Source organism: Elephantulus edwardii, unplaced genomic scaffold, assembly GCF_000299155.1.
Source record: "Elephantulus edwardii isolate Elephantulus edwardi_28Jun2011 unplaced genomic scaffold, EleEdw1.0 scaffold00038, whole genome shotgun sequence".
Classification (NCBI taxonomy): Eukaryota; Metazoa; Chordata; class Mammalia; order Macroscelidea; family Macroscelididae; genus Elephantulus; species Elephantulus edwardii.
In genome coordinates this window covers 6176778-6187039 of record NW_006399788.1, presented here as the reverse complement: position 1 = coordinate 6187039, position 10262 = coordinate 6176778, and the positions used below count along the sequence as shown (strand labels likewise).

At 54.1% G+C, this 10262-nt stretch overlaps 1 protein-coding gene across 1 annotated transcript; it reads left to right on the top strand.

Moving 5' to 3' along the window:
• The first annotated feature begins 428 nt into the window (after nt 1-428).
• REEP4 (receptor accessory protein 4) lies at nt 429-3611 on the top strand. The gene is made up of 8 exons (XM_006884820.1): nt 429-509; nt 1375-1447; nt 1873-1949; nt 2038-2158; nt 2524-2637; nt 3005-3140; nt 3307-3461; nt 3546-3611. Exons 1-8 carry the CDS (start codon nt 478-480, stop codon nt 3609-3611), a joined length of 774 nt encoding a protein of 257 aa, XP_006884882.1. The 5' UTR covers nt 429-477.
• The last annotated feature ends 6651 nt before the right edge of the window (nt 3612-10262 follow it).

Below are 10262 nucleotides of genomic sequence, written 5' to 3'. Positions count from 1 at the left end.
CCCCGCCCCCGCCCTGGGCCGCTCTGCGCCTGCGCCAAGCTCCGGAGCCCAGGGGTTGGGCAGAGCGCAGTTCCGTGCAACTTTCAAGTGAGTTGCAAACTCCGCCCCCGAGGCCGGTGCAAGTTGCGGGACACGGCCGCGGCGAGGATCCGCACCGGCGAAGGCCGCGAGCCACCACTCCTCATCAGGAACAAGCTGCACGAGGGCTTAACGCCTGATTTTCTGCGACAGGAAGTGCCCGGGGGAACCGTAACTGCCCGAGAGGCCCGCTCTCACCTGGGCTTGCTGGGGCTGCCTCGTCCCCGGTCCACTGGCCTCTGCACTCCTGAGGCTCCCAGCATTTCGGAGAGAGTGGGCCGAGGTTCTGGCCGTCCGTGAACTGAGAGCCGGACGCACCCTCGGGTTCTGCATCTCCACTGAAGACGTCCCTCTGGGCGTCTTCTTGGGGGGGTTCCGCTCGACACCAAGGCTGCCACGATGGTGTCCCGGTTGATCTGTCGTCTGGTGGTGTGAGTATGGCCTCTTTTAACTTTTCCCTATTCCCAGGGTACCAGCCTGCTCTTGGGGTGGGAGCTAGAAACATCTGGGACTTCCTACTGGAAAAACATCGGAAAGGTGTCTTTCTGAGCTGCATCACACTTCTACGCCGCCTCCCACCATTCACTGCAAAGAGTTAACGGACTAGTAGGCCAGTTTACAGGCTTCTAAGCATCACGTGGTTTACATCCGCCTCCCCACCCCTTCCCCAGCCCCAAGAAAACTTGGGAGATGGCGACCCTTCTTGCATTCCATACACATGCAGAAGAGTGCGTGGGGCGGAGAGTCACAGGCTTGCTCTCCGTCTCTTGGCAAACACAAGTGTTGTGGCACGCTGTGGGCGGAGAATCCAGGTGTCTACTGCGCAACCGAGCAGCCACGTGACTCACCAATCTGGCCTCAGCCTCCCCATTCTGTCCTAATCCTCACCTTTTGAGTATTCCGGCAGTTGGCTCGAATATCCCTGTCTGCAACCTGGCAGTGCCAGGTCTGGTGGCCCTGGGCCTGATTACATGCCCATGGGAGGGGGACACCTGTGCTCTCACCTCTGCATAATCTGCCTCCCACCCAGTTCATTGAGTGGCTGTGTGCTCTCTCCATCATGTACCCATGGGCCACTGGTGCAGGCCTGGACAGGCTTGGGGTGTTTGTAAACAGCAGGGGGGGAGGCGGCCTCTAGGGCGCTGACTCAGGTGCGGGTTGTGCAAGCCAAGCGGGAAAAACAGGGCAGGCATTGCCACTTTGTACACAATGAGGGAGGTAGTCACCTGGCGGGGTTGGGGTGGGACATGGGGTCCCTCACACTGCCTCTCCTTTCTTTCTCAAATGCTCATCCAGGCTGGCATTTGGGATGCTCTATCCTGCCTATGCTTCCTATAAGGCTGTGAAGACCAAGAACATTCGTGAATATGTGAGTGCAGGGATGGAGAAGGTTGGGGTTGAGCAGGTTGGCCTAACAGTAGGGGAGAAGGGTGCATGTCACAGGACTTAGCACCCACAGGACATGGTAACTTGGTGATCGGGGGACCTCTGAGCTGGCCTCCCTTCCTCCACAGACAGATCTTGGGGCATATCCTGAGTGCAGCGGGAAAGAGAAGGACCCGCTTGTGGGAGTGAATGGAGTGAGGGATGCCAGCCCAGGCCTTGGGGTGACTAGAAGATCATGTGGGCAAAGCCCTTGGGGGTGTGGACAGCAGTTTCTCAGGGTGCCTGTCCAGGGCCAGCCAAGCTGCTGAGGGAATACAGCACTCAGGCTCTTTAGAATCTCTGTGCTGGGCCTGCCAGGTGGAAGGAAGAGGCTTAGCTGCTAATGTCTGACCTTTCTGTCTCCTGCAGGTCCGGTGGATGATGTACTGGATTGTCTTTGCACTCTTCATGTCGGTGGAGACCTTCACAGACATCTTCATCTCCTGGTATGAGGAGTAGGCGTGCTGAGGGGTGGGAGAGCCACCCTTGCTTGGCTTGACTCCTCACCTTACTTGCTCTTCTATGCTCTGGCAGGTTCCCTTTCTACTATGAAATCAAGATGGCCTTTGTGCTGTGGCTGCTCTCACCTTATACCAAGGGAGCCAGCCTGCTTTACCGCAAGTTTGTCCACCCAGCCCTGTCCCGCCATGAGAAGGTACCCCGGGGGCTGAGAGGATACAGGCATCAGGGGACACTTGCGGGAAAGAGCCTTGGTTCAGGGCTTGGAGACACTTAGTTCTAGTCCCAGGCCTTCTGCTCATTTAACTGTGAGACCTTGGCAGAGGCTAGCCTTTCTCATCTGCCACAGTGGTCAAATAAGATATGCATGTGAGTGGCCTATTAGGGCCATGGTTGATGACATAAGTCTTCCCCTTCATATTCTGGCTCTTTACCGATAGCTCCTGGGCATCGTGGATGGGGCTAGACCTGAGAAGCATGGTGACCAGGAGCTTCTCTGGGGTGTGCAATAGAGAAATATCTGCAGCTAACCTTCTGAACTCTCTTTCCCTGTGTCTGCAGGAGATTGATACTTATATAGTGCAGGCCAAGGAACGCAGTTACGAGACGATGCTCAGTTTTGGAAAGCGGAGCCTGAACATTGCTGCCTCAGCTGCTGTGCAAGCCGCCACCAAGGTGCTGGCCCTTTAGCACTCCAGCAACCTTTGCATCCCACCACAGGGCCTTTTGGGTGATTCCAGCTCCTTAGTCAGGGAGCCAAGAGATAGTAGTTTTGGGAACAGGGGTGAGAAGATGATAGGTGGGGTATTGGCAGGAGTATAGGGCTGGAAATTTAGGTTCCTGGATCTGACACCAATTGTGAGCAGGTTGTTCCTCTTCTCTGGGCCTTGAATATTTGTGGGTGCCACAAAGGCCTGGAGCTAGATAATTGCTGAGCTCCTTTCAGTTCTGTGTCAGCTGGACCCTGACTGCCCTGGTCAGTTGCCCGCTCGGAGCGCCTCTCACTCCTCCCAGGTGGGTTCACAGCTCCCCTCCCTCACAGAGTCAGGGCGCACTGGCTGGCAGGCTGCGGAGCTTCTCCATGCAGGACCTGCGTTCTATCCCCGACACTTCTGCCTCCACTTACCAAGATCCCCTCTACCTGGAAGACCAAGTGCCCCATCGGAGACCACCCATCGGTGAGTGGACAGCAGAGGAACCCCTAGCTGTCCTGGGAGGAATGGTTTCATTCTGTGCAAATTGTGACTTCACCCAGGTCTGGAGGAAGGTTTGACTCAGTCCTGGCTCTCTAAATTGTAGAAATGCTGTGCTTTGCTTCACCCTGTCTCTATGTCCTTCACACAGGGTACCGGGCAGGGGGCCTGCAAGACAGTGATACAGAGGATGAGTGTTGGTCAGATACTGAAGCCATCCCCAAGCCACCAGCCCGACCCCGCGAGAAGCCCCTAAGCCGTAGCCAGAGCCTGCGTGTGGTCAAGAGGAAGCCACTGGCACGAGAGGTCAGTGACAAAAAAGATGTGGAGGTAGGCTGCCCAGGTTCTCAAAGCCCAGCTCTCTCATGGACACCTGGCCTCTCTCCCCAGGGAACCTCACGCTCCCTGAAGGTTCGGACAAGGAAGAAGACTATACTTTTGGACATGGACAGCTAGAGTCTGAGAAGTCTGGGCCAGTCTTACCTCATGCACTGCAGGAGGCTGGGGACCATTTTGAAGGGACCTTCGGCTGCATATCAGATTTGGCCTGCCTGCATCAGCTGCCTCAGCTCTGCCCCTCTTGGCCTCTGCTGTTGGTTAAGGACCAGGGGCAGGTGCTGCCAGGGGCCATACCCAGGGATACACCCACAATGTACCAAAGCAGGCTGACCCAGAGTTTAATTTATTGCCTTCCTCATCCATAGGTATGGGACCAGAGTTCACCCCCTCCCCTGCAAATGAAACCAAAAGCCCACCCAACTCTGTTCTTTCAAGATACTTGATAGGCCTTTTCTAAGGCCTGTGTGTGTGTGTGTGTGTGTGTGTGTGTGTGTGTGTGTGTGTTCTGGTTGTATGTTTTGTTTTGGTGAATGAGGTCAGGCTTGTGAATGTTTTGATTAAAAAACAGTCATGAAAGTGTTTGGTTCCCTCTAGTTTATATCCCACTCCATCAAACACCAACCATCAAGCAATTCTTAAATGGCATACTGAGGACTAGTGCTAAAATGACAGGGCCCAGGGGAGCCCACAGTCCTCCGGAGGAGACAGAGGATCCACAAATAATTATCCTGGGTCAAGGGTAGTGATGGGAGAGTTCTTTGGAAGTCCTGAGAACAGTCCTGAAAAGGGAGGCCCTCAGAAGACAGGATTAGAGCTTGATTGGAAGGTACAGTTGTGCGACAGAGAAACCAGTGGTAGCAGAAGTGTGGAAGGAATTTGGGAAAGCACATTAGTCAGCTGAGGATGTTGAGCTTGTGTACAGCTTGGGTCAGGGGAGACCTGATTCCTCCCTGAGCCTGCATTGAGAGTCGGGGGTCTAGGGTACACCTGGGCCCTTTAGTTCTTAGGCGATCAGAGGGAGCATTGCACCGCTATGACCACAAGAGGGCAGCAGCAGCCATGGTCTCGGCTGCCCTCAGCTTCCAGGTCAAAGAGGGCGGGGCTTGGAGGCTCTCCCGAGCCTCGCCCAGGGAGGGGCCTGGCCGCCGGCTGGCTGCGGGAACCATGCGGCCCTCCCCTCCAAGAGTGAACCCTAGTCCTCCCCCTGCCTCAGCCACTGCCCTCTCCTCACCTGGCCTTCTGCTATCCTGACACCCATGCTAGGCCTGGTCTGGGTCCGTTCCATCCCCTGTTCTAAACCCTGAGGCGGCCAGCAACCTTGCTTCCGCCCTCTCCTGTCCCTGGATGCTGGTCTCATGGCTGTGTCCCTGGGCGGCCCCTCTTTTAACCCTTCTGCCTGCTCTCCTCACTTTTGATTAAGCAGAGATGAGTGAGAAGATTGGATAGAAAGAAGGGAAATGAGGTGGTAACCCGAAGTGGCCTGAGAGAATGTGGATTAACTCTTGGTGTGGGGATTAGCTGGGTTTTATTTCGGGGGAGGCACTTAATCTGCTGGGGCAGTTTAGCTGCTGGGTGGTTTAGCTTTTCACATATTGGTGCTCTCTGGCTTCCTGTCATAGTGTCTCCTTGTATCAGCGTGTTCTCTTTCCTCCACATTTATTCATTCAGAAAATCTAGAGCATCTACCAGGTACCAGACACCATGCAGAATGATCTAGGGCGACGAGGACCACACTAGAGTACAATCGTCACACACGAGATGCCGCTGTCAACCCTTGATATGTTGTTGTTATGTGCCGTCGAGTTGCTTGCGACTCATAGCGACCCTATGTACAACAGCTCTAAACTCTGTTCTGTGCCAATCTCTTTGTCTCCGACACACATCCCAATTGCCCCAGTCACCAAATAATCCACCTCCCAGAGGGACTTGCCCTCCTGCACCTGCCCTCCACCCTCCCAAACATGATGTCCCTCTCCAAGGACCTGTCTCTCCTTACAACATGACCAAAGTATGTCAGACGAAGCCTCAGAATCCTTGCCTCCAAGGAGCAGCCCGGTTTAACCCTCCAGGATGAATCCGTTTGTTTTCTTAGCAGTCCATGGTACCCTCAACACTCTTCTCCAACACCAAAGCTCAACAGCATCAATTCTCCTTTTATCCTCCCTGGTCATTGTCCAGCTCTCTGACGCATAACAACTGATTGCAAAGACCATGGCCTGTATCAGACGCACCTTAGTCTCCAGAGACACACTGTTGCTCTTCAGTACTTTGGAGAGGTCCCTAACAGCAGACTTTCCCATGGCAATGTGCCTTTTAATTTCCTGGCTGCTGGTGCCAAGAGTTGATTGTGGAGCCAAGCCGACTAAAGCTGTGAACAATCTCAATCTTCACCATCCATCCTGATGCTGCCAATTGGTCCAGTGGTGAGAATCTTTATCTTCTTGATATTGACCCTTGATATAGATCACTATAATCCAATCATCTCATGGTCTAGGTTCTATTGTTATAATCTCCATTTTTACAATGGGAATGCTGCACAGGGAGGGTGAGGAATTTGGTGAAGGTTACACAGCCAGCAGTGGCAGAACCGGACTTAGAACTGGCAGTCTGGCTTCAGTCAGTGTACCTATCCATTGCAAAGCAGTATTGGAGTGAGATGCTTCTTGCCTAGGAATCAGAGAGCAAAGTACTCCACATTTGGTGTGTGCTGGATCTGCTGGCCGTTTATGGAGAATATTTCCCTTGAGTCCTCCCAGAAAGTCTGTGAGGTGTAATTTTATAGACAGAAATATCAGCGCTCAGAAATTTGAGGCAATTTGTCCATGAAGATTGCCCATCAGACAGATACTCTGTCTTCTGATGCATGCCTGCCCTTGGGATGGATGGACCAGGGCATCCACACGCCAGAGCTGAGTGAACACACATGATTTCCAAAACATAGAATTAGGAGGCAAAAACGAAATGAACATTCAAAGGAAAGCAAGGTGGAGCGAGGCCTGATGTTCAGTAGTGAAGGGATCACTGGCTGGGTCTGCACTTGACTCATCCCTATAAGGAGTGCTCAAGGAGGCAAGAGGGTTCCTGGGACCCCTTTGCTGAGGTGACTCTTAAGGCTCCATGACCTCCAACGCACCCCTCCAGCCTCATCCCCTGCCCCACAAAGCCTACTCTCAGCCACGCTTGCTCCTGTTCCTGTCTCCTGGGGACACTGCACTCGCTCCACTTGGGGCTTTGCTCAGGCTGTATGACTCTCCTGCCCTTCAAGTGGTGGTGCTCCCACTGTCATTGACCATCTTTCAGAACCTGCTTTTTCTCAGAAGACTTTCCTCTCTCATCAGCCCCTCAAGTTCCTGTGGCGTTTGATCGCTGGCCTTATGATGAGCATACGTAAATCCTGGGCTTCACTGATGTACTCATTACCTTTCCCACCCAACTGGCCTTCAGTATACCCCAACTAATCAGAGTTGCCCAGCTCATCAGCAGATTGCTGGGTACCTCCACACAGCTGGTGGCTGCTTTTGATATCCTCCTACCTCTGTTCTTTTCCTATGTGACCTTCAAAACTCTAGGACCATATCACCTCCTCTAGGAAGTCCTTAGAGTCCACTGCTCATCACCTCTTGCACAGAGCACATTTTAATATTTTAACAGTGGAATTGTAACTTGAAGAACAGACTGGCATCTTATTCACTCTTATGTCTCAGTTTGGGGACAAATGGTAATTGACAAATGGTAAGTGAAATACCTGTTGAAGTGTGTGGCTCTGTAGTGAAGAGTGACTTATTCTCTGTCAGTTTAAGCATCATCTCCTCTGTGAAGCCCTCTGGCCTTCCTCAGGGTGGGGTTAGAAGAACCTGTAATCATGTGTTAATAGACTTAACTCCCTGTAACAATTACCCAGAGAGCCTAGCACAGGGCCTGACACCCAGCAGGCCTTAAGGAATGTTTGTAGATAAAAGTATCCAAATGCACTTAAGTGATTATAAGCTCCTCAGGGTTTGGGGTGGCTGGTGCTTTTATCTCTGTGCTCTGTATCTTCTTGGTGTCCACCACAGTTCCTTGAAAATGTCCATCTCTGTAGAATACATATTTGATAAATGGCTGACTGCCGTTGTAAGGGATCCAAGGTGTCCTGGGGCAGAGGAGAAGCAGCAAGGAGAATTCCAAGTTCTGGGGCATTTCTGGCCAAGTGCACATGTGATCCTGAGGCTCTGGGCATTGGGTGGTGGCTGGCCTTCCATCAAAGCTTACACTGTCCCTCTGAGGGTTATTGAGGCCCATCCTCTGTCCAGCACCGCCTCCCTTTGGGTGGAGTCTCTGGTCTACCCTTTACCCCCTCTGTCCTAGCCTCTTGAGGAAGGCCCCAACCTTCCCTACTTTCACCAATGTTCCTACTGCCTCCCCAGGCAGGATCAGGCCTGGGCCTTGGCTCAGACAATCTACCCGAGACATGGATGCTCCATGCTCCATGCTGGGCACTGAGTAGGCAGATGAAAGAGTCAAGACCAGCTGCATTGGAAGCATTACTTCTGGTGGCCTTGGTAGCAGCCCCTCAGGAAGTATGGTCTGGGCTCACTCTTCAGTCACCCTACCTGCACCTTGCCTGGTCCTAATAAACTCCATTTCCTCCAGGTTCTCAGAAGCTCCCAAAGTTCTTCTTCCTTCTTGTTTCCTCCCCCCCCTTCCCATCCCCTCATCTCCCCACTATCCCTAGGTCTTCAAGGTTGTCCTCTATCTCACTGCCTCTCTCTTCATCTCCCCTCACTCTCCCTTTGGGCCTGTGGCCCTTCTGTATCCCAGTCTCCCTCCTCTTCGCCTCCACGTACCCAGCACACACATAGTCCCACTGCTGTATTTTTAGCTGCCAATCTCAGCCACGTAATTAGCCCCTTGTTTCAACATGACCCCAGCCCAGGCTTAGGTGGGGAGTCCTGTTGGCACTACACCACCCTTGAGGAATTTGAAGAGAGAGGTACCCAAAGTTCTCACCTCCTGCCTTAATCCTACCCACCAAGGACAGGGGCATCTTCTACCTGAGTTTGGGACAGAAGCTGTGGCAAGAGGATGCCTCAGGAAATGATGGGACAGGACTGCTGTTGCTAGGTAGAAAGGTTCTGAGCCCTGGGCAGAATGGAGGGTGCATTCCCTAAGAGGGTGGTTAGATTTTAGGGGTGGGGGCTGAGGAAGAAGAAGAAGGGGGTTGGGGAGGTGCTGACTGAGAAGAGGAATTAGGTCAGGGATGTGGGTGGGTGGGCAAAGAGGGGAGGGTGGCATCTGCCGCTGAGCTTCCTCCTGGCTCCAAAAGCATCTCCAGACTTCCCTTCCTCTTCTCCCTCCCCTCAGGTCCTGGGAGAATTCTCCCTGGTATTCCCCCTCCCCCCCCCTGTGCCCCACCCCAGGCATTGCCACAAGGGTGGGGGGTAGGGTAGGGGGAGGCCGGCCTCAGCTGTCTGAAGGATGGAGGGGCTGGGGAAGTAGGGCTAGGTGCCCAGACGGCCGCGTGTGTGGGAGGGGATGTCCTCAGATGCCCTCCACCCGGCAGTCCCCGCTCTGACGTGGGTGCCCCCCCTCTCCCCGCCCGGATTAGTGGCAGCTTGGCCTGACTCTCCGGGGCTCCTTCCCCCGCCCCCGCCTGCTGCCCTCCCCTGGGCAGGGGGCTGCTCCATCCGAGGGGCACTGTGCTTGCCCAGGTAAGGGGCTGTGGGGACGAGTGAGGGCAGCTGGTTTGTGAGTGGTGCTGTGTGTGTCAGCGTGAGTGTGTGTATCACTGCGTGTGTCCTGCTTGAGGGCTCAGTGTGGGTCTGGGGCTGGGCCCACATGCGTCTTGGGGTGCGGGTCAGCTTGTCTTTGACCATGAGTCCAGCATTGTGTCCATGCTTTGTGTGGCTTTCCTTTTGTGTTTGTGTCTTTTGTGTGTCTTCTCAGCTCTGCTCTGTCCTCAGACACAGATCAGCCGGCTACAAGGACTCTGTGGGCCTGTGGCATCGGCTGTGGGAGTAGGATGAGGGGTTAGGAGAGGGTAGAAAGGGGATCCTTACACCCCTCTTCCCCCCACATGTCCCTGGGCATTTCAGGAGCCTGTCCTGAGAGCCCTGGTCTAGCACAGGGCTAGATTTGACAAAACAGAAATGGCAACTGGGGTAGGGTAGGAGAGGTATCTGTTCTGTTCCCTTGGGACACTCTTCAGGTCTTTGGGGATGACAGTCACAAGCCACCCCCCTGCCCTGCTCTGCTGGCTCTTCCAGGCTCCAAGCCACAGGACTTTCCCACAAGCAGCCAGCCACTGAGGAAGGAACCCAGAGGACACAAATCTCAGGGACCACAGGCACACTCCAACCATCTTCATTCCTGAAGCCAGTGAGTGGGAGGATGGGGATGGGGGCCTTGGGATTCTCATTTGCTTTAGACCCTCCACAATCACTTCCCTTGGCACACTGAGGTCTAGGCTACCCCTTAGGAGAACTGGGGGGAGGAAGGGAGTGTTAATAACTCAGTCATGTAAACAAGCCCTACCAGCCTGCCCTGCCACAGAACTGGCCTCTGGGGGGAGCAGAAGGGGCTAGAGAACCAAGGCCAGAACAACTCAAGTTCTGCCCAGTGCCCACCCCTTCAGACCCTGAGTCCTTGTTACCCTTCTTCCTTGTAACTGGTAAAAGGCCCCTTGCCTTCTCTCCAGCCTGGGGGATGGGGATGGGGAAGGAAGGCTCCCTAACTTCATGCTTCCCTCTGGAGGTGATGGTGTGCCTTGGGACCAGGCTGGAGGCATGT